This window comes from Balaenoptera borealis, assembly GCF_965194805.1.
Source record: "Balaenoptera borealis genome assembly, chromosome: 18".
Classification (NCBI taxonomy): Eukaryota; Metazoa; Chordata; class Mammalia; order Artiodactyla; family Balaenopteridae; genus Balaenoptera; species Balaenoptera borealis.
The window spans coordinates 9952891-9978966 of NC_138877.1; the positions used below are offsets into that span (position 1 = coordinate 9952891).

The 26076-nt window shown below is 37.2% G+C and overlaps 2 protein-coding genes across 8 annotated transcripts in view; one reads left to right on the forward strand and one right to left on the reverse strand.

The window, feature by feature from the left end:
* Positions 1 to 15215, forward strand: part of BRCA2 (BRCA2 DNA repair associated) — a 56587-nt gene extending 41372 nt beyond the window's left edge. For 3 of the 4 annotated variants that reach the window (XM_082366273.1, XM_082366275.1, XM_082366274.1), the window contains 6 exons: positions 2333 to 2531; positions 2764 to 2927; positions 3019 to 3157; positions 7939 to 8183; positions 10378 to 10524; positions 11421 to 15215. In XM_082366273.1, the coding sequence (XP_082222399.1) occupies positions 2333 to 2531; positions 2764 to 2927; positions 3019 to 3157; positions 7939 to 8183; positions 10378 to 10524; positions 11421 to 12062 (1536 nt within the window). In that variant the 3' untranslated portion in view covers positions 12063 to 15215. Of the gene's footprint in view, positions 1 to 2332; positions 2532 to 2763; positions 2928 to 3018; positions 3158 to 7938; positions 8184 to 10377; positions 10525 to 11420 lie in introns of those variants that run through there. The other variant, XM_082366276.1, reaches the window with a different exon arrangement.
* N4BP2L1 (NEDD4 binding protein 2 like 1) overlaps positions 3059 to 26076 on the reverse strand; it is a 35534-nt gene continuing 12516 nt past the window's right edge. Inside the window, exons 2-6 of one of the 4 annotated variants that reach the window (XM_082366306.1) lie at positions 19557 to 19684; positions 19159 to 19247; positions 17188 to 17264; positions 15914 to 16069; positions 3059 to 3139 (exon numbers count right to left, since the gene is read on the reverse strand). In XM_082366306.1, the coding sequence (XP_082222432.1) occupies positions 3121 to 3139; positions 15914 to 16069; positions 17188 to 17264; positions 19159 to 19247; positions 19557 to 19684 (469 nt within the window). In that variant the 3' untranslated portion in view covers positions 3059 to 3120. Of the gene's footprint in view, positions 3140 to 14596; positions 16070 to 17069; positions 17139 to 17187; positions 17265 to 19158; positions 19248 to 19556; positions 19685 to 26076 lie in introns of those variants that run through there. The other 3 variants (XM_082366305.1, XM_082366307.1, XM_082366308.1) reach the window with 3 other exon arrangements.

Here is a 26076-nt window from a genome sequence, read left to right on the forward strand (position 1 = left end):
CCAGGGTGCTACATTTCTACTTCTGTACCAAATAGAGGATGAGAGGGGTAAATAATTTATGTATTAAATATGGTTTAAAATGCAGGCAAACTTGCTTATTTTTAAGATAAAACAAGTACCTTCAGGGCACTGTCTCAGTTTCCATGTTCTCAGCTCTTTCTCAGATCCTACCTAGAGTTTATTTCATAATCCTCTACCTTAAGGATACTTAGGTGGAAAACTTTCAGAAGCATGAAAGTGTGTTACAAATAGCATAGGCTTTAGATCATGGCTCAACCATTTATTAGCTAAGCAAACTGGATATAAAAGAGCTATCAAATGGGCACAAAAGATGTTGTTTTAGGATCAAATTGGATAATGTATGTAAAGTGTACTGTTAGAAAGTTCTATGTAAATATTATTATTAGAATATCATTTCATACATTAAGGTAGGCTACTTCCTAAATTTTTAGACACCTGGGAATCTAATTAATGCAAATTCTAGGATTAGTTTGCTAAATAGGAGAGGGGAAATTTTAGGAAAAGTTTATTGATTAATCTCATTTATTTGATGACAATAAATGTTGTATATAACCTTAACTTTCTTAAATATTGGGACCTCAAAATAAACAATACTCTGCTTGGAGAGTGAGCAGTGCTATTCTGAACAGAATTCCCTTATATTCCCAAATGTTACAACTCAGATTCTCCCTGTGGGAAGTGAGTCTGATTTTCAAGCCTTGCTACAAGTCTGTAAGGCTTTATTATGCTCTCCTGAGAAATTATTTGCCTCTATCTCTTTGTGTTTGTTGAAGCTTTTGAAGATAGTTTTAATTTCATCCATAAAATTTAACAAAATATTATTCTGGTTTCCTTTTATAAAATTTACTTATAAGGAGAAAGGGGGCAGAATGAGAGTTAGAAGACTAAGTTCTAGACCTGGCTCTGCCCCTGTGTAGCTGGACAGGTGATTTCTCTCTCAGACCTCCTCTCTGCCATCTGCCAGGGGAAAGCCTGAGAGTAGCTTATCTCTAAGGTTCTAAGTTTATGTGATTCTATGAGATTCACTGAAAGGTATCATTATCATTCTCAGAGGGGAAAATTGCCATCAATTTCTAAAATACCCTGTTAAAAGGACTTGTTTTCAGTGACAATGTTTAGTATTGTGGGACTTCTGAAATCACATATTTTATTTTAATTCATGTTTAACCTAAACACTGCCTATTTAGGAAGACCTTTGTAGGGCACAGGGATTTCATAATCCCCCTTCTCAGTATAGATTAGGGTATTAACATGGGTAAGTCAGCAGCAGTCTAGTAGGTTATATGTCAGAATTACTATTTATTTTATTTTTGGTTTATTTTTTTTTTGTTAATACTGGGTGAGGTTCCCAGGAGGTTCAAACACCAATTTGCTAAATGATTGGGAGAGAAATGTAGAGGCAGAGATAAGTGCTTATAGTACATATCTGTTTTAAATTGTATCTACTGTTCCAGAGAGTTAATGAAATTATACTACAGGGGGATAAGAATGAGGCCCCTTGAGCCAACCCCTGCCTATATGCCTCTGCAAATTATTTATTCTGTCTGTACCTCAGTTTCATCATCTACCACATGGAAACAGGGATAGTACCTACCTCATAGGATTATTGTAATGATTAAATGAATTAATACATTACCCACACATAGATCTATTTCTCAAATATAATAGGCATTCAGATGTTAACCATTTATAATGTCAGTGTTGATTATGATTATTAGAGTATATTTATAAGTAGGGGTTGTTTTGGCCCTACGTAAATTTTTCTTATTCATTCATTCATTCATTCATTTATGGCTGCGTTGGGTTTTCGTTGTGGTGCACAGGCTTCTTATTGCGGAGCACAGGCTCTAGGCATGAGGGCTTCAGTAGTTGTGGCACACGAACTCAGTAGTTTTGGCACATGGGCTCAATAGTTGTGGCTCATGGGTTCTAGAGCACAGGCTCAGTAGTTGTGGCGCACGGGCTTAGTTGCTCTGCGGCATGTGGGATCTTCCCGGACCAGGGCTCGAACTCATGTCCCCTGCCTTGGCAGGTGGATTCTTAACCACTGCGCCACCAGGGAAGCCCTGCCCTAGGTAAATTTGTCACAAAGATTAGTAAACTGTTTAAGTCACTTGAAAATATTTGTTATGTGATAAGCTGAGTACATTAATCTCAATTTTTATATTGTCACATCCTTAAAGTGAACTAAATTCTGTTGTATTTTGACCCCATTTAAAGAGATTCATTTACAATAGATGAGGTGGTTTGTTTCTGTTTTGTTTGCTTTTTATTCCAAAATCATCTGCCTCAATATACTAAATGGCCACAGGGTTATTTTAGTGAAGAGCAGTTAAGAGCCTTGAATAATCACAGACAGATGTTGAATGATAAGAAGCAAGCCCAGATCCATGTGGAACTCAGGAAGGCTATGGAGTCTGCTGAGCAAGGGGAACAGATTTTACCAAGAGACGTTACACCTGTGTGGAAGCTGCGTATCGTGAGCTGTAAGAGAAAGGAAAAAGATTCAGGTCAGTATGTAAAGTTTTTGTTTTTATCAATTTTAAGTTTAAAAAATTATTATCTTATTAATAAAATGATTTCAAATGGTAGATAAAATGTTAAGAGGAGCAAAAATGGGCTGCCAGTACCCACAAAGTGATAACATAACCCTTAGATCTTCATTGTCCTCAGTATTTATTTTTAAACAAGACTCTCGATGATTATCATTTCTTATATTGTGTCTTTTTCCTCTTTCTCTAGTTGTGTTGAGTATCTGGCGTCCATCATCAGATTTATATTCTCTCTTAACAGAGGGAAAGAGATACAGAATCTATCATCTTGCAGCATCAAAATCTAAAAGTAAATCTGAAAGAGCTAACGTACAGTTAACAGCAACAAAAAAAACGCAGTATCAACAACTACCGGTATAAACTTTTCATCATGATTTTTCAGTTTTGATAGATGTGTATTTGTTTATTGAATGTCCGTACACTGATACATTTTGTTTTCTTGTAGTCTTCGGATGAAATCTTATTACAAGTTTATCAGCCAAGGGAGCCGCTTCACTTCAACAAATTATTGGATCCAGACTTCCAGCCACCTTGCTCTGAGGTGGACCTAATAGGATTTGTAGTTTCTGTTGTGAAAAAAATAGGTAATACACAGTGTATTTAATGGTAGCTTTTTATTGATGCTTTTGAAAAACATTATATTTTAAAATTTTTCTTCCTTATGATTCATTGGAGCTACTAATCGGCAAGTTTGGTAACTAGTGATGTGAAAGTAGGGTTTTTTAACCTTGATTCTTAATGAAAAGCAATTCTACAATATTACAAGGAAACAACTTACATCCCATTCTGTGCTACTTAATTTTAAAGAAATTGCTAGAAACTGTTTTGCATATTAGTGATTACTAGACAAATAATTATAATCTTCTGCAGTTCACTGAACTATCTATCAAGCCTTCACCTCCTACTTCAGTCTTTACCACTCTCCAACATATTAGCCAAATTCATTTATATTTTATTCCTTCAGTATGACATTGCTCGTTCCTCCTTCCATACCTTGAGTCCATAGATTTTATCTGAAAGCAAGTGTAAAGGCCCAACTATGTCTCAGCTTAAGCACAAAAGCCTTCCATTTATTGATTATTTTGTGCCAGGCCCTCTCAGCACTTGGTTTCACCACTCTCACCTCCCGGAACGCTGTCCCTCATCCCCCTTCAGCTGTATTGACACCTTCCTTGCTATTCTTGAGCCCACTTTCATCACAGAGCCTTTACACTCACTGCTGCCTCTCCCAGAAACCCTTTTCCCCAGGTGGCCACATAGCTGGCCCCCTTGGCTCCTTAAAGTCTCTGGTCAAATGCAACCTCGTAAGAAGCCTTTCCCTGAGCACCCTTTGTAAAAGAGCTGTACTTTCTCTGCTCCCAGCCTAGCACTTTTACCCCTTTACTCTGCTTTATTTTTCTCCATAGCACCCACCAGCACTAACAATACATATTTATGGGGTTTTTTGTCTCCCTCCTCCGGAATGTTAGCTCTCTAAGGGCAGAGACTTTGCTACTGCTGTATCCTCAGCTCTTAAAACAGTCCCTGGTTCAGGGTAGGGTCTCAGGTTGGTGGATTCCTTGTTTATCAACTGCCCTGTCACAGTTTCTCCCTTCCTCAGTTCTTTAGCTAAGGTTTATTGTCAATGTTTCTTTCAAGAAGGTTTCAAATGTGCCATATTCCATGAGTTCCTCATATGTTTGCAATGTGAACCTGTTGCTCTAATTCTGAGACTGTATTTTGGCAGGCATAATAATATGGGTTCTTGCTTCTTTCTTCCCTCAGAACTTTGTAGAAATTGCTGTTTTGACATTGAACAGTCTGGGACTGGCCTAATTTTTCCCCCATTTAGGTGATTGTCTTTTTATGTCTAGATGTCTGAAGAGTATGTTTTGAAGTCCAAAAGTTTAAGCTATGTCTTAGTATAAGCAGTCTGTATACAGTTCTCCTGGAACACAGATGCCTTTTTAATCTGCAGATTCAGTGCTTTCTTTATATTAGAGAAATTCTGTAGTATCTTTGAATAAATCTATTTCATTTATTTGGATTTCTACTTCAGGGACAGCAGTTAGTCTTATGTTGGATTATGCTTCATTCACCATGATTATATCCAGCCTTTATGTCAGTAATTTTATTTTCTACAATATACTGATATGTTTTATTCCTTGCTATTTGTAATGCATGCATGTGTCCCATTATGATAGTATACTGGTGTCCTCAGTTTATTTCTCTGGCCCTGCAGTCTCCTTTTTATCTTATCGGGCTATTTTTCATCCCATATGCATATCCAAGCTTTTAATTTTTTTTTGAGTATATGTTCCTATTAAGTTCAACAGCATGAATCAGTTTTGAGGACTTCAGAAATTTTCTTCTGTTCTTCTAGTTTTGTTTACTTTATGGGATGTGCTCTTTGTCTTTTGTTATGCTCTTTTCTCCTTTTTGTTTAACATGTTTTTGTTTAGTTGTGCTTTAGTGCTTTGTGGGGTCTTCTTTGACTGTAGTTATGTTGATATGCTACATGGATTTTGTAGCATTTTATTTCGTCTTGGTCATGCTTGGGTGACTCCACTCGTTATATTATTGTTATAGAGGGTGGGTAACTTTTATTCAATTCAATCAGTATTTACTGAACGCCTTTTATGTGCCAGGCACAGTTCTAAATGCTAAGTACACAGCAATGAACAAAACAGACAAGTATCCCTGTCCTCATGGAGCTTACATTATAGTCGAGGAGGGAGATCACAAACAAAATAAGTAGCACATATAGTTTTCTTAGTATGGCGAAGGAAGAAAATTAAGTCGGGAGTGACAGGTGGGATCAGGGGGAAGGGGAGAGGAATGTAGCTTTAGACAGGGAAGTGAGGAAAGAGCTCACTGCAGAGTTGACATCTGAATGAGTTGAAGGACTAGAGGAGAGAGGCATGTGGACATCTGGGGGAGGAACATTCCAGGCAGGAGGAATGGCAATTACAAAGGTCATGTTACAGGAGGATCCTCCCTGGTTCCTTTAAGTATTAGCAGAGGCCAGGGAGTGAGCAGTAACAGCTGGGAGGAGTGAAGGACCAGGCAATGGCGTGGTCCTTGCATGTACTCTAACTTTTTCTCTGAAGGTTTCAAGTAGAGGCGTTGACACCACGTGACGAGGTTTTCACAGGATCACTCAGGCTGCTATACTGAGAATAGACTGTAGGGGGTGTGAGACGCCAAACAGGGAAATCAGCTGGAGGCTGTTGTAGAAATTTAGGCAATTGAGAATAGTCTGGAGCAAACGAAAGCAATGGGAGTGTCCAGAAATAGTCAGACTGTGGTTGTATTTTGAAGGTAGAGGGACAGTGTGGATGAAGAGAGGAATCGAGGAGTGAGGGCCGAGGTTTTGGTCTGAGCAGCTGGACAAATGGAGTTGCCATTTCCTGAGGGGGGTGACCACGAGAAAAACAGGTGTGCAGGGAAAGTCAGGAGCTCAGTTTTGGACAGTTAAGTTTTAGTTGCTTAATCTACTTAGAGATTTCTACTTGACAGCTGGATATAGTTCTAAGGGAAGGACTGGGCTGAAGATATAAGTTGGGAAGTCATCAATATACAGGTGATGATTAAAGTCATGAGACTGGATGAGGTCGCTGGGTGTGGGAGTAGATAGAGAGCCAGGGCCCGACTCAGGCCCGTCAGAAGGTATTTGATAGCAAAGAGAGTGGGTGAGGCTAAGAAGGGAGGGGTCAGAGATGGTGTCCAGAGAGGCAACGTGCAAAGCTCTCTGGAGACTGAGTCCAGGGAGTGCAGGATGAACTGGGAGCCTGGGCTTCTTGTGGAGACAGACATGAGATTAGTTCTCATGGTCCCACAGCAGACTGTGGTGTGGAGATGAGGTGCACGGGAGAAACTTGCCAGCATCACATTGCAGTTCTTGACTCTTTTTCTCTGCTGTACTCAAGACCAACTTTCCCCCTATTAGTTACTGTATGAGGGCTGGGTATTTCAGTTCCTATCTGCTATATATTCCATATCCCTGGAAGATATTGTCTCTGTTCTAGATCATTTTCCCTAGTTCAGTGAGTAACCTCACCTATTAATTTGCTGAACCATAAACCAGGTGGCTTAAACAACATACTGGCTCACAGTTCTGAAGGCTTGAAGTCCAAAATCAAGATACTGGCAGGTTCGGTTCATTCTGAAGGCTGTGAGAGAGAATCTGTCCAATGCCTCACTCATAGCTTCTGATGGTTTGCTGGCAATCTTTGGCCTTCCTTGGCTTGTAGATGCATCACCCCAGTCTCTGCCTTCATCTTCACATGGCACTCTCCCTGTGTGCCTGTCTGTGTCCAAATTTCCCCTTTTTATAAGGACATTGGATTAGGATGTACTGAAATGACCTCAGCTTGATTTTTGTCAGCAAATGCTATGTTTGCAAATAAGGTCCCATTCACAGGTTAGGACTTCAACGTGTTTTACAGGACACAATTCAACCCATAACACAACTGTTAATCCTGTCAGTCAATCCTGATCACCTGTTTTACACCATCGCCATTTTCATTATTTCTGATCAGAAGAGGAAAAAGTAAGGATACCCATTCTTTTTGCTTTTCTTCAGATTTAAGGATAACAGAATTCTTAAAATGTGTGTCATCTCCCCAATATGGGGAAGGAGGCTAGAAGCTGAGCCCTCCTGTGCTTGGTTCTGTCCACAATCTTTTTTCCTTCATCACCAACTTTTAAATTTTATATCAGGATATTCCTTATTTGTATGTTTTTCGTGGACATTTCTTTCTTTTTTTATTTATTTTGATGTCAAGTATGAGAGAAAGAAATTTCTATCAGAAAGTTTCAAAGTGCCACCTTAAGCCTGAAATACCAGTTCTCCAATACCCAAATCTAATGTTTCCTAGCTTAAAATCTTTGGTGGCTCCCTGGCCCTTAGAAAATGAAACCAAAACTCCTTCAGATGCCTGAAAAAACCTTCAACTTCCTGCCTTAAACCACCACCCCACATACCTCAGTTAAACTGTAGTTTCACATTCTTGACCCACTAAAGCATTTAACATTCCTACCTTTAAAAATTCATTCACTTTGCTTAGAATGGCCTTTTCCTTCCCATCTTGATGAATTTCCCCTATTCATTATTCAGCTTACATGTTGCCTGCTTCCCCATGGCATCTGTAACAGAATGTGTTGTTATATTGCATTGAAATTTTAGCACCATAAGCAACAGGTTGTTTTGGAAATCCTGAGCTTTCTCTAAATTTAGTTATTTTGATTTGTTCTTACCATTAGCATACCAAAATTAATGGCCATATTTAGAGGTTCCTTGTGTTTTTAAGTTTATCTAACACATATATAAATGAAGTTCGATTTTTTGTTTTCTACTTTTTGGATTTTGTTTTTTCCATTTTAGGTCTTGCTCCTTTGGTCTATTTGTCAGATGAATGCCATAATTTATTGGCAATAAAGTTTTGGATAGATCTTAATGAAGACATTATTAAACCTCACATGTTAATTGCTGCAAGCAACCTCCAGTGGCGACCAGAGTCCAAATCAGGAATTCCTACTTTATTTGCTGGAGATTTTTCCATGTTTTCTGCCAGTCCAAAGGAAGGCCATTTTCAAGAAACGTTCCACAAAATGAAAAGTACTATTGAGGTAAAATTAGCTTTGAGCATTATCATGCATGTTGGCATTTTCCTATTTCAAGTCAAATGTTAAGGAAGTGGCAGCTTTTATGAAAATTGGATAGTTGACGTATAATGTAAGTTGAGACTTCATCATAATGTCAATTATTCGTGAACCTGAGGAGATGCTGAGTGACAGCAATCAGGGAGAAGAGAGTGATTTGAAAGGAACTGAATTAGGAAAAGTTCTGAGAAGGATGTTCAGAGATATATAGACCGTGTAGGCAAACTGGAAATTGGTAACAAGAATTATATGAGTTACCCATGATTTACAGCACTTGGCAGTGTAATTAGTTAATAATATTTAGAATCCACATTTACATTTTAGGGACCTCCCTAACAGTCCAGTGGTTAAGACTCCATGCTTCCACTGCAGGAGGTGCAGGTTCAATCCCTGGTCGGGGAACTTAAGGTCCTGCATGCCACGTGGCATGGCCAGAAAAAAAATTTTGTTTAATTTACGTTTTAAACTCCATTATCTAATATTTTATACAGTTTATACCTGTTTTTTTTTTTTTGGCTGTGTTGGGTCTTCGGTTCTGTGCAAGGGCTTTCTCTAGTTGCGGCAAGCGGGGGCCACTCTTCATCGCGGTGCGCGGGCCTCTCACTATTGCGGCCTCTTGTTGCGGAGCACAAGCTCCAGACGCGCAGGCTCAGTGGTTGTGGCTCACGGGCCCAGTTGCTCTGTGGCATGTGGGGTCTTCCCAGACCAGGGCTCGAACCCGTGTCCCCTGCATTGGCAGGCGGATTCTCAACCACTGCGCCACCAGGGAAGCCCTATACCTGTTTTTGATTTGAAATAATACCAAATAGGAGAACAAAGTTTATTGAGTGCTTACTGTATGTCTGGCCTTGTTCTAAGCCTGTCAGCGGTCCTGAAAGTTTTTGGCACCAAGGACCGGTTTTGTGGAAGATGTTTCCACGGACCGGGGCGGGGTGGGGGGGTGGCAGGGCGCCGGTGTGTGGTTCAGGCGGTATTAGCGAGCAATGGGCAGCCGCAGATCGCTTGCTCGCCTGCCACTCACCACCTGCTGTGCGGCCCGGTCCCTAACAGGCAGCAGACCAGTACCAGTCCGTAGTGGGGGGTTGGGGACCCCTGAAGTAGGGAACTGTTTTCCCATTTCATTGATGAGAAACAAGTTAAGTCACACAGCCAAACTGGTAGAACAAGGATTCATACTTAAGCCATCTGAATGCAGAGCCCAAACTATTAACTACTATGCAATGCTGCCTCCCAGTAAAATTTTGGATTTTATAAATTGCTAACTTTTAAAAAATCTACAGAAGATAAGCCTCTTCGTTCTGCAGTTTAATATTTGAAATGTGTTAGTCAAAATTCATATAAATAAAATTATATTTTAAAAGCATTAGAGTAGCTAGCTATATAAAGAAAGTTTGTATGTTTTACCTAGACTTGATGCATATTGTGAAGAATAACACCCTGATTTATCTGGTTTCTAAACTGGGGGTTACATTCATTATTTGGCTCACATGCAGAGTACCTATTGCTTACATCCCAGATTTTCTCTGACACCATTCAAGGGCAGTTCAGAGATGACTGAGTGTCATTTACGTATCATTTTGAAGTTTAACAAAATACTCTTATAAATTAGGTTAAACCATAACCAAATTGCTGGTATTTGACCATTTGTGACTTCTGAAACAACAGTTTCATGTGGTATGACCAAATGTTATTTCAGTTAATTCTTGGAACAGACATGAAGCAGTTCTCATTTTACTTCTAACCTAAGGAGTACTCTGTGCGATGTTAGATGATTTACGGCTGTCAGGTAGTAAATAAAACTGAGACTTGAGTCCCAAATTTAGTATCATGATAACTTGATTAAACCAGATGGTTGGGAAGCTCTCTTACATTTTTTTCTTTCCCTGACACACACACACACACACACACACACACACACACACACACGGTTGGGAAGCTCTCTTACATTTATTTCCCTGACACACACACACACACACACAGCCCCCCTCCTTCTCTCCCTCTAACAACTGACAGTTGCTATCAAATTTGGGGTGTCTCATCCTTTTTTTTCTGGTCTGTGTTTTTTTACTTCTGCTTTTAAAGGTAACCATTTACCTTTTCTGAAAACATGAATGTGTAGGTTTGCATTTTACAAAATAGCTCTTCCAATTTATTTTCTTAGAATATCGATATATTTTGCAATGATGCAGAAAACAAGCTTATTCGTATACTTAATACAAATAATCCCAAGTGGTCCACCCCGACTAAAGACTATACTTCAGCACCACACACTGCTCAAACAGTCCTTGGTACAGGAAATAAGTTTCTGGTAAGTTAATCTAAATTTAAGGAATTTTATAAATATTATATAGAGGCAACAACATATTCTGATGTATACCTAGTAAACATCATAAAATGTAATTAAACTTAATTATTAAGTGTCATTAATTGTTAAGTGCCTCCTGTAGGTATAGGTTATCTGGAAATTTTATCTGGTTTATTGAAGCCAGAGTGTAACACTCTTTGGGGCAAATTTTATAAACAGGTGCTTTGAATTTTAGCATTCCAAGTACATTTGATTGAAGAAACTTTTTTTGCCTGTGTCTTTTTGCTTAGAGGACTAGTCTATATAATTAGGGTTGTTTCTAAGTTCAATTTGATTTAACTCTTTAAATCACAATAAAAGCAAATCAAGCTAAAGTCTGTAATATTGGCTAAGGACTAATTCTTTAGCTAACACTTGCTAAGTTATGTATATTAACTCATTTAATCCTCACAACAACCCTCTGAGATAAAAAGTATCTCCATTTTACGGATGAGGAAACTGTGACATACAGGAGGGGTTAAGGAACTGCCTCCAGTCACAAAACTAGAAAAGTAGGAACACAGGCAGTCTGTATTCTTAAAATGGTTTTTAAATGCTTATCTTTGTTTAACTTGTTAATAACAAAAAGGAAAAGATTAAAGCATAAGTTATGTCCCCTACCTCCTGTTTTGCTTTTAATCTTCATCTTTCTTTTCACGTCATTTTTATGTCCTCTTATGCAAAAATATTTCCTTCTGGAATAAGAATAATAATATGAATGTCTCTTGAAATCATAGCCACTAGGAGAGTGAAAGTGACTGGCCTTTGTGTGTTTAAATATTTTTTAATGAAAAGCTAATTTGATTTTGTTTTATGTATTGGGACATAATTATATAGGCTACTTAATTTTTTTTTATTAGATGTCTTCTCCCAGTAGTGAGATGAATTATCAAAGTCCGTTATCACTTTGTAAGCTAAAAGGGAAGTCTGTCTCCACACCTGCAGCAGCCCAAATGACTTCGAAGTCTTGTTGCAAAGGGGAGAAAGAGACTGATGACCCAAAAAACTGCAAAAAGAGAAGAGCCTTGGATTTCTTGAGCAGATTGCCTGTACCTCCACCTGTTAGTCCCATTTGTACATTTGTTTCTCCAGCTGCACAGAAGGCATTTCAGCCACCACGGAGTTGTGGCACCAAATATGAAACACCTATGAAGAAAAAAGAATTGAATTCTCCTCAGATGACTCCACTTAAAAAATGTAATGACATCTCTCTTTTGGAAGGTGATTCAATAGCTGATGAAGAACTTGCCCTGATAAATACCCAAGCCCTTTTGTCTGGTTCAGCAGGAGAAAATCAACTTACATCTATCAGTGAGTCCACTAGGACCGCTCCCACTAGTCCAAAAGATTATCTCGGACTGAAAAGGCCTTACACTGCATCTGTGATCAAAGAACAAGGGAATTCCCCAGCCAGGACTGAAGAACAGAAGACTAATATGCAGGACACAAGTACAATAAAAAATATATCCAAGAGACTGCAAAGGCGACAAAAACCAAAATGATGATAAATTAGGTATTGATACAACCTTTCCAGTTTGTAAAACATATACAATTTCAAACTCTACATCAGAATTTGCATAATGAGAAAAGAAAGGAAAAAGTTCAAAATTTATCTCTGTGCTTATACATCACAGCAATGCTCTTTGCCTGCTTCTATATTGGTATGCTCTTATTTCAATTATATATCTTAAAACTGTGACTGTATATTAACTAATCAAGAAAAAAATCTTTAAATCTTTATGACTAGATTTGGTCACTATAAGTATTATTTTACAAACGAAGTAAACATACCTGTTTCTTTTAGATTGTGTCCTTATAATTAAAAGAAACTAGGTTTCTAAGTGCAGTTCTTTTGACTCATATAATTCCTCTTAGTTTAGTTCCTATTTTAGGTTTGTTTTTAAGAGGTAACCCACTATGAACCAGTTTTCCTTAATGCACATGTTGGTTCTAACACAGTTTTATCCTGATCAAAAACATCAGGATGAGTAAGATATTACAGTGGTGTTTTCTTTTGACCAATTCTTCACCCTTAAGTCAGTGTGACTACAAGAAAAATAGAACGCTCAATGTACTTCCCTTTTATGATTCCAATGTGATCTGTAAAATTAAATTATTTATTAAAAGTTCAAATACTTTAAATCTGAAGCAGATTTCATAGTGTTAATTTGTTTTTGTTTCTGATTTTTAACAAAATGATCGTCTGGACTGCAGCTTAAGAGAAAATCTTTCAAATTGGCACTGATTCTCCTTGCTTTATTTTTAGCCCTATCACAGGATTCAGCAGGTAGACCCTTTTAAACCTAGTTTTCTCTAACCACCAAAGCAGAAGAGAACCATTCAATTCATTTGTTCCTTTAAGTTTAATAGAAAAAAGAGAAAGCAGTTCCAACTAGAAGCTAATAGCATGGAGAATCAGGTCTTTTAATATGTCTTAAGTTTATATACAATATCATGTTTTTAAATCTTATTATAAACACATTTTAAAGCCAAGAATAAATCCTTTTAAAAAGCAATTTCCTTTCTTCCATAGCTGTGACCAGTGATTTTTCTCACTTCTGAAAATCATTAAAACATAATAGTCTATTCTACTATTCTTTCTAACTTAAGTGTTCTGCCAGTCTTATTAATGTGATTTTTGTTCATAAAAGAGTCTGGTCTTCACATCCTAATCATTTTCCCAGTGATCCATTCTAGAACAGGGAATAAAACAACTTGAGTCTCAGGTGAAAAGAAAGAATTAAAGAATTTAGCCTTTTTTCTTTTTTTTTGATTCTTGGAAAGATTTAAGCTATAACCGCCTTCATTCTTCATTACCATTTAGACTACCCATTATGGAGACATCTAATGCACACACTCCTTTTTATAAATTGTAAATAATAGAGCCAAGCTATATAAGCAAAATGTGAAGCTTGAGTATATGTGGATATTATCCCCCCAAAAGTGACAATTTAATGATTACAAAGTCAACAATGTATACTGCGTGATAAGGGGTAAATGGTGAAAGCAATTTGTGTTACTTATTCAACAATCAATCAGTCACTTAATGAGAGCCTCTTGTGTATATAAGCACTATGCCAGCTCTATGAGTGATGCAAATGTTAATAAATACACAAAACAAGTCAGTGTTGAGTGTTCAAAAAATTATATAAATCAGGAGCCATGGGCGTTGAAAGAAACAACAGATCACTTCTGGGTGGGATACATACAGTTGGTGGCATTTAATCAATGATTTTTATGTTCAAAACAGGCAAATATACCGGGAAACTATTCTTCTGAGCTCTTTAAAAGCTCTGGATCTATAACCTGGGACTAGTTCTCCAAAGCAGCCCAGCCCAGGTGAACCAGAAACCCTAAGCAGAGAGTCAGAAGTAAATCAGGAGGGCTTGAAATCTGATCCTTTAGACTGCTCCTATGGAATCAAGGAAAGGAATTCCCATCTGGGCTCCCTGACACTTCTCGCCTCTGCTTTCCTAAATGAGTCAAGCCATCCAGATTGGCCTAGTTCTGCAGTGACCACATTGACTAGGATACCCAGGACCACCTGGGCCTGGAAAACAGGGGTATTGTTATGTGGATTATCATTATTATTAGAAGATTATTATGTGTTGATCTTGGATACACAGAATTTAGCCAAAACTATACCTTAGATTCATTCAGATTTACTAAATTTTAGTTTTGTTGGCCAAACTTTGCTACTCAAAGGAGACACCAATTTTTAAAATGTTAATGAAGAAAAAAATTACATTGTTGACAGTCATCAAGATGTTGACTAGATTTCAATGTACTAGATAGATAATGGAATATGAAAGTAATATAGTCTTTCTAATGTGTAGAGATCAAATAACAATAAGTAAAATATAAGGTTGCTTTTGTCTTTACCTTTATGTCTCCTATTCATTAAAGAAGACTGGTAAATAAGGTTATAATATAGAAAAATTGGTTCTCAATATGGTAGAATTCTGTGGAATTTCTGTAATTAAGTTTTTTATATTCTTAAACCAAAAAAAATATTAGATTCAATGACAAATCCATATAAAGCAATACCACATGTAATTTTTAATAACCATAAAAGCACCATTATATAGAACACTTAAAATAATACTTCACAAAACATTAGAAAGAAGCTGTTGGCCAACAAGAAATAAAGCATACGTCCTACATGGTCTTATCTGTGGTCTCACACCAAATTAATCTGATTCCAACCTTTTAAGATTTAATTTGGATTCATAAATTCACTATTAGTATAAGAGTTGTGGTAGAACTTCGTCTTAATACCACATAAAACACTGAGACTGCTCTTAAGGCGAGCATGACTTTTCCATAACTCAATATAATCTACAGCCTGGGATGCTTCATTCCTTGTACTCCCAAAACTTTGGAGCTGCCAACTGATTAGACACATGTTTATAGGCATAATTTTAAAAACTGCTTAATTATTCCTCTTAAAAATTAGTGTTTTATAAAGGCAGGCTTATTTTATTTACACTATTAGCTCAACAGCCAAAAGTTATTCAGGTTTAACCCTGTTCAATAAAGTGGTAATTAAAACACAAGATATGACTTTAAATAATGATACTGATTTTCCTAAGTAGCTTGTATAGCTATTAAGAAAGATTTTAACAGACACTTCTAACAATGATACATTGCTAAAATAAAGGAATAATTTCCCAAGGTGTCTGCTTTGAAGGACAATATTCCCTTAGGTGTGTACTTTCTGGCATATTCATTTTAAAGGAAAATCAATATCATCATTTTAGCCACACATCTCACATTTTTGGATACATGGATGATCAAAGTAGCAATGGCACTAAAATTTTTCCTGCCTCCTACTTCTCCCCAACCTTTCCAACTTTCCTGATGGAGATGAATTTCCTGAAAAAATAGATTGCTTCAGAGAAAGTGGTTCTGAAGCTTTATATTATAAACACTTTAGTTCATTAATGAGCCTATGTGGCTGATTATGTTCTTCAGTATGTTCTCAGGTTTCAGTTTTAAAGTAATTCTTTGTCTAGAGAAAGGGACTTTGTTTAATCAAATCGGCAGAATCCTCAGCATCAGACCATGCATATAGGATCACTTTAACAAATGCTTGTTGAAGAGGAATGTAATGACTTCTGCTCAAAAACTTTCAGGTTTGACTATTTACACTGGAATTAGAGCTCTGACTACAACTGAACGAAGAATAAATACCAAAAATTGAAGTAAAAACTGATTTAGGAAAATTTTGAATGCCTGTAAGAGAGACCTCTAATACCCATGGTGACAACCACCCCTTCTGTTAAAGGAGCTCTCATTAGTGAAGCCGCCATGTGCCCGCCGGTTTGGGAACTCTGCGTAGGGGTTCCAGTACCCTGCACCGTCGGAAGGAGATGCATTGTTCCTGTCCTGGTTTCTGTTCGCTCTGCTTGGTTTTTCGGCATGCAGCACACTGTAAAAGGTAACATCATGTTCATACCGTTCTTTCATTCGGTGTATTTTCTCTCTTGGGACTCCATGAATGTTTCTTCTGCGTGGGGAAAAAAAAAAATGCAACTGGTTAGTTAAGGCAGCATATCAAAATGATATAAATTCTTGTATTTTACAAGTCCTATATTATTACATAGATATGCACTCCCTATTCTCAGGATGGAACTCTGACAAAAGCAAAACATCGTGTTAAGCAGTTATCTTTCAGGCTCAACTCCTGTTTTTCATGCTGCCCTGCACACTCCCAAACTACCCTGAGGCTAGCAAAGAGCTAAAGCTTCAAAAATGCTTTGTTTCTGGAAATCTCAATTCTGTGCTTCAAAACATAAAAAAGCACCGTGAGATCTTTTTATTATGTATTTGCCAATTTGTCATGCATATATCTATAATCAATTATGTCAGTCCTAGATACTAGATCCTTACAAAACCAATATTCTTCAATTCTAGTGGGCATGAGAATCAATTGGGGATATAGTTTGAAATGTAATTACCAGAGATTCCATCTATGGAATGGGGTCCATGAACTAGGACCTTAACAACCACTCAGGTGATTCTGATGGGGGTGGTCCACAGATCCCTTTGGAAACACTGTCTGCTTATAACCATAAGATGAACTAGACTTATTCCTAAAAAGTAAATTCTGATCTCACTGGTTACTTTAAATCACTGACATTATCAAATAGCACAGATAGTGAATATCAGAACCCATGCATTCAGTCAACAAGTTAGTATTATTTGGACATTTACTGCTTTACAAACTAGAAGCAGCATCTAGACCATAAATGAACCACAGACTGTTCAACATCTAAAGATCTTTGTTTAGCCTAAGTGCAAAAACATCACTCACAAGTGCAATCCCATGCAGAGGAAAGTGCTTTTAAATGTTCATTAATGAAGCATTTTAGCAGAATGTTAAATGTGTCCTTTTGAAGGACCAAGTCCAAGCCAAGATTTAGCATTTAGCATTATATTAGAAAACTGACCCCAAACTAAAGTCTTTCACATTAATAATTCCAAAGTTATCAATTTCCAAGAATTACCATTTCTGGCCTGAAAACTACCATGTCCATTTCCAGCCTGAAAAGATTCTTTTGTTCGGTCTGAAATACCTGAAAATAGCAGGATACATAATGAGGAACTAGAAAAACAAAGAAGTACCTTGCTAACTCTTGAACGTTGAATTTCCAGCGAGTGTCAGGTTCTCGGAATATAACTTCATAGTTATTTTCAAGTGCCTGATTTTTCAAAAGTACATAAAACATTGAAGACATGGTATGTATGTTTGGGAATGTTTATGCTGCCATTTAACATTTACTACAAATCTTTTCTAAATTCCTTTTGTTTAACCAGTAATCCAATGCCTTAGTTTATGTTAACAAAAACAGTTGGTACATTTCCATACTTAGCCACTCTCAGATTATATTATGGTTCCCAATGATAAACTGTGAGTAATTCTATTTACCATGATGGAAAATTACAAAGGTTCTTTGTTTTGAACATTTAAAAAATAGATAGCTGAACTAGTTTTAAATGCCCTGTCCACAGGAATGAGGAGTGAACTCCAATGGCTTCTCAAAGTCCCTTATGTGACTATCATAGACTCACTGCTGTCAAATGCCTTGGGCTATTCCTCATACCTTGGTTTAGAAAGTGAGAGTGCCATAGGCACAGAGCTTGGGAAACAAAAGTGGTTTCCACATCCTTTACATATTCTTCCCTCCAAAAGTAGCTCTCCCTGCTATGCAATATAGTTTGGCTCAATTCACTGTGCCCCATTTCCTTGAGTTTAGAAAATTATTCCCATTTCCATTAGAAACATCAAACATCGTTTACATTCATAACTTGACCACTACTTTTTTTATCTCAAACTGAACTTTCTATTATCACTATTTTTTTATTGTGTTATAAAATACAGAATGAAAAGAACTAAGTAAGCAGCTTTCCTCTTCATTCTTTAGATGGACAGTTCTAATTTGGGAAGGATATCAGATATCATAGGTGGAAAATATTGAATTTCTGGGTCTTACTAATAGCTGTGGATGTCTGGAAAAGATTGTGCATGTCTAGAAATTAGAAAATAGAAAATAAAAAGTAAAATGACTTCCCTTAAGCCACTCTCAGTTAACCCGACTCTTGGTTCTGAGTTGTGCCTTAATTAACGTGACTCTTCACGTCCCTATTCATTTCTCTCCCAAGTGGATGCTCGATCCGTGAACTGAAGTAACCACAAAGTTGATGCTAATTTTTCCTACATTCACCAAAGTCCCACAGTCTGGGCCTAAATAAAACTGATGAAAGTACAGTTAGAGAAAAGCACACCTGTATGTAAGCTACTTTGCCCGAAATGTAAAAAGAGGCTTAAAAATAGACTGCCATGAGCCCAGTTATAGAGATATTCACTTTACAATTAGCCAAGTAGGGAGAATACTCAGCTGTCTTCATCCTGCCCCTGTATGTTTCTGGATCTTTTCTATTTTCTGCACTCAGTAAGGAATGAAAACTTATTAGCACAAAAGATGAAATATGTCTTAAAACAGATCAGACATATTTCAAAAATAAAGAAAAATGTGCATATTGCTTTATTCATCCGTTGTTCTGACAGTAGACAGCTGAGCTGTTACCTTTACATGTGTATTTACATTTGTATTCTAATATCTTAATAGGGTTACAGTGTTAACCTGTTTTTAAACTAAGAATTTCATTGCCCGAGAACTTCCATGCAGCAGCACTACATAGTACTGAAGTCCGCAGCGTGGCAAAGACAGGAGTGTGCCACGAACAACATCTACAACTCCGCTGGTAGCACCATCTAGTCCAACATTTCTTGGCAGGTTTCAGTGGATGCTCCTATGTATGCCTTCCCTTAGGAAAACAATCAAGACAGAAACGCTGTCAAGAATTCAGAACAAGGACTATTTTAAAAATGTACCCTGAGGTGGTATTAGCATCTCAGTAAATTTCAGCCATTGAACAGCAGAGAAACACTAAAACCTCTTTACCTGCTCCCTGAGAGAACAACTATTAATGAATATGAGATCGTGGAAGATCAGAAAAAGAAGAAAGAACAAATGTTTCAACTTTCTCACAAAATGTCCATAACTGAAAATTCACAATGATACTTCTTCCTACCATGACTGCATAGGGCTTCATTTCCCAGGCGTGGAGGTTGGTATTATCAATAATAATGGGGGATATGCCATTCCTCATTGCTTTTCTTGCTGCAACACAATGTTATATAACAGTGAACAACAAGCAACAATCAGAGAAGGGTGAGCGTACTCCATATTTTGTTATTTTTATTACAGGATGTGCTCATTACACAACTTTAATACCACCTATTTCAGAACCCACTATCAATAATTTTCTTTTTCCTGGAATCTAGGGAGGTTACACTCTGGCATTCTGTTTGGGGGAAAAAATGGCAGAACTTTAGATTAAGCTCCTTCCATAAAGCTTTTTCATTTTGCAGTAACTACAATCTATGTGCACAATAGGATTTCCCAAGGGTGTGGAAAGGAATTTGTCACCTCTTTTCTGGTTCCATTCATGAGCTTCCTCCAGGAAGTCAGGATTGAACTCATAGGCACCATCTTCCCTGAAGAAAAAATCATCCGTGCTGAAAATCAGGGCCCTGGGAAAGTCGTGTTGCAATTGTCTGGAAAGTGGGGAAATAAGAGATTATTTTATGACCATGCATTTTCACAATATAAATCATTTCCTTCCATCTCCAACATTTAGCAGTTTATGAGACCACCAGGTTTGAGTTGTTGAATCTCAAAAACATGAGATGCTTATTCTCTCTAGAAGGTATCACTTTCGTAGGGGGAAGGAGAGGGCTGACGGGACTGTGTGTGGTGCCCAGCTCTTGAAACTAGGAAGTGCTGGTCACCACCACTGACTTCTGCAGCAACCAGGAGTGACTCCAGATGAACCTTGGAGGGCTACGCTGCGGGTGTGACAAGAGTCATTCCTTGTGGGCACAGCCCTTACTGCCATTCCTCTGTGATGCACCACTGCCCACACCCTCATGCTGCAGCCCCTTCCTGCATCCCCTCACCTGTCCTGGGTCCCCTCGCCTTGGAGATCTGTTCTCCATAAGGACCCATCTGAGATAATGGTTCTTGCTGAGGTATGAAATGTAGATTAAAGTGATGTGATGTGTGTGCTACCTCTATTAGGTAACATTTTAGCAGTGACCTAAACCGAATTTTAAAGCCACAGCAGAAGAAAAGAGGCAGATTCCAACATTCCCCATGCCTTCCTAAACCTCTATCACTCTCTCTAGATATGAAAATATCACAGAATAAAGAAAAACCATCATGGAGTTCCCCCTTTAAAGCAAAAAAATCCAAAAAACCATATTAAGTTCTGCACAAAATAAACTTCACAGAGAAGATGTTCCCACTTGAAATCCTTATTCAGACTTTTCTGGGGAGAAGATGGCTATTATGCTAGATAGGTAACTGGCTAAATCTCTGAGCCTCTTTTCCTCATCTGTAAAAACTGTGCATAATGTCACCTATCTCACTAAGTTAGGATGATGACTTAATAACTTGGGGAAGCGCCTCGCGCAGCACCTGACACAATGAATTTATGTTTATTTCTCTTCTCCCTGCAGCACTCACCAGCATAATTCTAACATCAAACAAATTCACCAGGCAAATAGAGTACATAACAAAATGGCCATGCTCAGAATAAAAAGATATTTAAAAGTTGGAGGAAAAAAATGTTGGAGGGTGACAAGGGCAGGAAATGTAAAGAGAAAACAGAACTATTCAACTCTGTTTGTTCTTCTCCATCAAGAATTCTCTTTAATCAGGAAAGAACGCAAGGCACTGAAACCACAGATAACGAAGCGCTTGGGTTGAAATGGTTGAAACACTTGGGTTCAATTCTTGACTCTTCCACTAATCAGTCATCATGATCTCTCTCTCTAAGCTTCTGTTTTCCTGACTGAAAACTTGTATAATAATCACTACCTATTAAACAGAGCTTCTGGTAAGGCTCAAATGAGATGAGGTATGGGAAAACATTTTCCAAGAGGTAACACACTTTACAAATGTAAGGTATGTTATTTTATAAATAATAAAAACAAATGAAGTCAAATTTTCCAACTAAGACTGTTTACATGCCATCATAGTAAAGTACACTGGAGTGTGTACATAATGGGAGAGGTGGTGAAGAAAATGTGGCCATTTTAAATCTACCACAGATACAGAAACTGACATGAAAGAAAAGTATAAAGATCTGATGAAACAAATTTGCATAGTTTCCTTGTAAATGTCTTTTTGATTTTAAAGACACTCAAACTGAAAAGCCCAAATCATAGATCCAAACTTTAACCTCCAATGAGAACAATTATTATAAAGACCCCTTAGAAGAAAATCTAAGGGCAACACTAACTGCATTTTCAGGTGTGTGTATTTTATATTTGTAAATGCTTTACAGTTTTTAAATTATTTTCATCAATATTATCTAGTCTAAATCATGAAAGCTTCATTCAGAGTTTAAATAATATTGTGTAACTTATTTTCTTTATCTTTTGTGTACTACGTTAAGCAACTCTGGATATTAGTTCCAGGACTTTTTTTTTTGATATCCCTTCTAAATCTGGTTTCATTTGTTTTCCTATTAAGTCTGCCACTTATAGGTTTTGTTTTGCCATTTTCAGAGTTGAGTTTTTCTTTTCATAGACATAGCCTTATCTACTCATGTTTTCCACTGTAGCCTACATGGTCCTCCTAACAAACAGGAAGGCAAAAATATGAGTGTTTTTCACCTTTACAACTCTAATGGAATGTGGGGACAGGAGAGGAAGAAAAAGCGGTCTTCATGATCTTACTGAATGATCATTCCTTCGAAAACTTGTTTTATCTTCACCTGAATGTTAAATTAGCACTGGCAGTCATGGTACATCTTGAATATGCAAGACAATAAAAGCTGTCCTAGCTAAATGAAAAACTGATTAAATAGACAATCTTGAGAGTCTCAAACTTAAGTGGAAGCAATAAATACCATTCCATCAGCTTCAGAAGTGATGAGGATAATGCCCCAGCTCTAGCTTTCTTTATGGTGGTCAGGAGCCTCATGCATTAGGGAAATTGAGAGAATGAAAATAAAAGGGAAAAAAATAGAAAGACAATTACATCCACATAATTTTCACCTCCGCAGCTCCCCCCAAATTCACTTGAAAGCACTACTATGAGAGAAACTCAGGCTCTAATCTTGATTTCACAACTTACATCATTCTTTTATTTAATAATAGAGAACCATGGGAATATATTTAGATATCTATTAGTTACTCCCCACTCGCTGACAAAAAAAGTCCAACATTAGTATGTAATTTTGAGTTGTACCCCTAACTTTTTATTATGGAAATTTTCCAACATGCAAAAGTAGGCAGAATAATATAATCATTCCCCACGTACCCATCGTCCAGCTTTAACAATTATCATCATATGGCCAGTTTTGTTCCATCTGCTTCATACTTCATTTCACCAAATACTGCATCAGTGTTCAGATTTCCCTGATTTTCTCATAAACATATTACTATAATTGGTTTGTTTGAATCAAGAGCTAAACAAGATCCATACACTGTACTGGGATGCCATGTCCCTTGTCTCATTTATTCCATACTTGCCCTCTCCTTTTTATTGCCACCTGAACTTTCCCCCCCCAACCTTTTACATGTAGAAAAGGTTCAAACCTATAGAAATGAGTTGAAGGAATAATACTATGAACACTCCTTACCCTTCACCTACAGTTGTTAACATTTTGCCTCATTTATTTTACATCTCTTGCACATGTATTTTTGATGTACCATTTAAAAGTAAATTGCAGGCATCATGATACTTTGTTCCTAAATGCTTTGTCAAGTATCTTCTATGAATAAGAACATTCTCCTACATAATTATATCACACCTTAAAAATAACATTAATTTACATTATTATAATTATAAATTATAACAAATATTATATATACTATAAATAAATTATAAGTGTATTAATTTACATTGTAATTTTATATTATAGCTATTTATAATAGCTAATGTTAATATTTTTACTTTAAAATTTTAAAATTTCCTTCATGGTACCAATAATATCTTTCATAGGTTCAAGTACCGCATTTGGTTATTATGTCTCTTTGGTGTCTTTTAATCTAGAACTGTCCTCATGTCTTCTTTGGTTTCCCTTTTTGAAGAGTCTAGTCGGTTGGCTTGAGACTGCCCCACATTCTGGGTTTGCATGATTGTTTCCTCATAATTAGATCCAGGTTAAACATTTTAAACGTACAGAGGTGATGTTTGTGTACTTCTGATTGCACATAATGACCGTTTGTACCATCGTGCTAAGTTTGACCGCTTGGCTAAAAGGTGCTGTCAGCTAGATCTCACCACTGTAAAGGTGCATTGCTTCCCTTGTAATACTATGTAATGTTGGTGGGCGGGGGGTGTGAAACACGAGACTCCACGTAACATCCTGTTACCCAACAACCTTTCCCTCAACGATCTTTACATTCATTGCCGATCACTGCCAAATCAGTTATTACATTGGGAATTGCAAATACTGATCATCCCATGTAATTTCTTCTGTCTTTACTAGGCGGCATCGTCTAGTAAGGAAGAGCTCTCTTTCCCCATACCCTTTTAATAATGCTTACCATCATTATTCTTTATGATGAGCAAATGGCCCCAAATCTGACCAGCAGGTACCCCTTCAAGCTGGCTCCTGTGTCTTTGTCTACACCAACCTTAAAAATACTACTTTTCCTTTCTTATTAGCAAAGTAATAACATATTCAAGGCAAAATATTTTGAAAGAGAAAACTGCAAAATAGGAGAGATTCCTATATTCCCCCACTTAAAAATAATTATTAATATTTTGATCCTTTTTCCAGGAGACAGACTTTTTTTCTTTTTCTCTCATCTGATATTTTGTTACATAAAAACAGAAACATAATGTAGAAAATACCAACTTATTTTCATCAAACTTATTTCCACAGCAATTATTTCCTACCTCACGAAATATGACTCTGTGCCATTATTTTTAATGATTATGACATAGTTATTCATATGGATGTACCATAATTTACTTAACCAATGCTCTGTGGGGTTAGGTATTTAGTTTGTCCCCAACTTCTTTGATTACCAGCAAGTTTAAATACTTTTTCTTATGCGTGCTGGTCATTTAGAGATATTCTTTTGTGAACTGCATTTTCATGTCCTAATAAAACCTCCTTATTGGGAGGTTTATGGCTTTCTTTTTAAATATGTAAAATTCTTATTAAGTACATCAATTTCTTTTTAATTTTGTTTATAATGAACTCTAACATACAAGTCTCAGTTATTAGAAGTTTTCTTAGTCACATGTATCCATCTTTTATTTTCTACTTTCTGTCTTTGATAATAAATTTACAACAGTCTTTCCCAACCCAAGATTATGTAAATATTCATCCATGTTCTATTACATTTTACTCCCCAGTCCATCTAAAATTTTAGTTTAGTATGTGGCAGTGGTTAAGACAGAATGAAAATGGACCCCTATCTTAAACCACTCACAAAAACCTGAAATGGAGTAAAGACTTAAACATAAGACCTGCGGGCTTCCCTGGTGGCGCAGTGGTTGAGAGTCTGCCTGCCGATGCGGGGGACGCGGGTTCGAGCCCTGGTCTGGGAGGACCCCACATGCCGCGGAGCAGCTGGGCCCGTGAGCCACAATTGCTGAGCCTGCGCGTCTGGAGCCTGTGCTCCGCAACGGGAGAGGCCGCGATGGTGAGAGGCCCGCGCACCGCGATGAAGAGTGGCCCCCGCTTGCCGCAGCTGGAGAGGGCCCTCGCACAGAAACGAGGACCCAACACAGCCATAAATAAATAAATAAATAAAAATTGTAAAAAAAAAACAAAAACAAAAACATGAGACCTGAACCATAAAACTCCTAAAAGAAAACATAGGGGAAAATCTTGACATTGGTCTTGGCAATGATTTTTTGGATATTACACCAAAAGCAAAAGCAATAAAAGCAAAAATTAATACGACTACATCAAACTGAAAAGCTTCTACACAGCAAAAGAAACAATCAACAAAATAAAAAGGCAATCTACCAAACGGAAGAAAATATTTCCAAATCATATATCTGATAAGGGATTAATATCCAAAATATATAAATAACTCATATAACTCATTAGCAAAAAACAAACAATCCAATTAAAAAATGGGCAGAGGATCTGAATAGACATTTTTCCAAAGAAGACATACAAATGGCAAACAGGTACATAAAAAGATGCTCAACATCACTAATCATCAGGGAAACACAAATCAAAACCACAATGAGCCTTACACCTGTTAGAATGGCTATCATCAGGAAGACAAGAGATTAGAAGTGTTGATGAGGACGTGGAGAAAAGGAAACCCTTGTGCACAGTTGGAAGGAATGTAAATTAGTGCAGCCACTGTGGAAAACAGAATGGTTTCTCAAAAAATTAAAAATAGAACTACCATAAAATCCAGTAATCCCACTTTTAGTTATATACCCAAAGGAAATGAAAACAGGATCTTGAAGAGTTATCTGCACTCCCATGTTCACTGAACCAGTATTCACAATAGCCAAGATATGAAAACAACCTAAGTGTCTGTCAATGGACAAATGGATAAATGTGGTAAATATATACAACGGAATATTATTCTGCCATGAGAAAGAAGGAAATCCTGCCATTTGTGACAACATGGATGAACCTTAACGGCATTATGTTGTGAAATAAATCAGAGAAAGACAAATATTGTATGATCTCACTTATATGTGGAATCTAAAAAAGTTGAACTCATAGAAAGAGAGTATAGTGGTGGTTACCAGGGGCTGAAGGTGTGGGAAATGGAGAAATATTGGTCAAAGAGTACAAACTTCCAATTATCAGATGAATAAATTCTGGGGATCTAATGCACAGCATGGTGGTTATAGTTAATACTGTTATTATACACTTGAAAGTAGCTAAAAGAGTAGATCTTAAATATTCTCATCACAAAAAAGGAATGGTAATTATGTGGCACAGTGG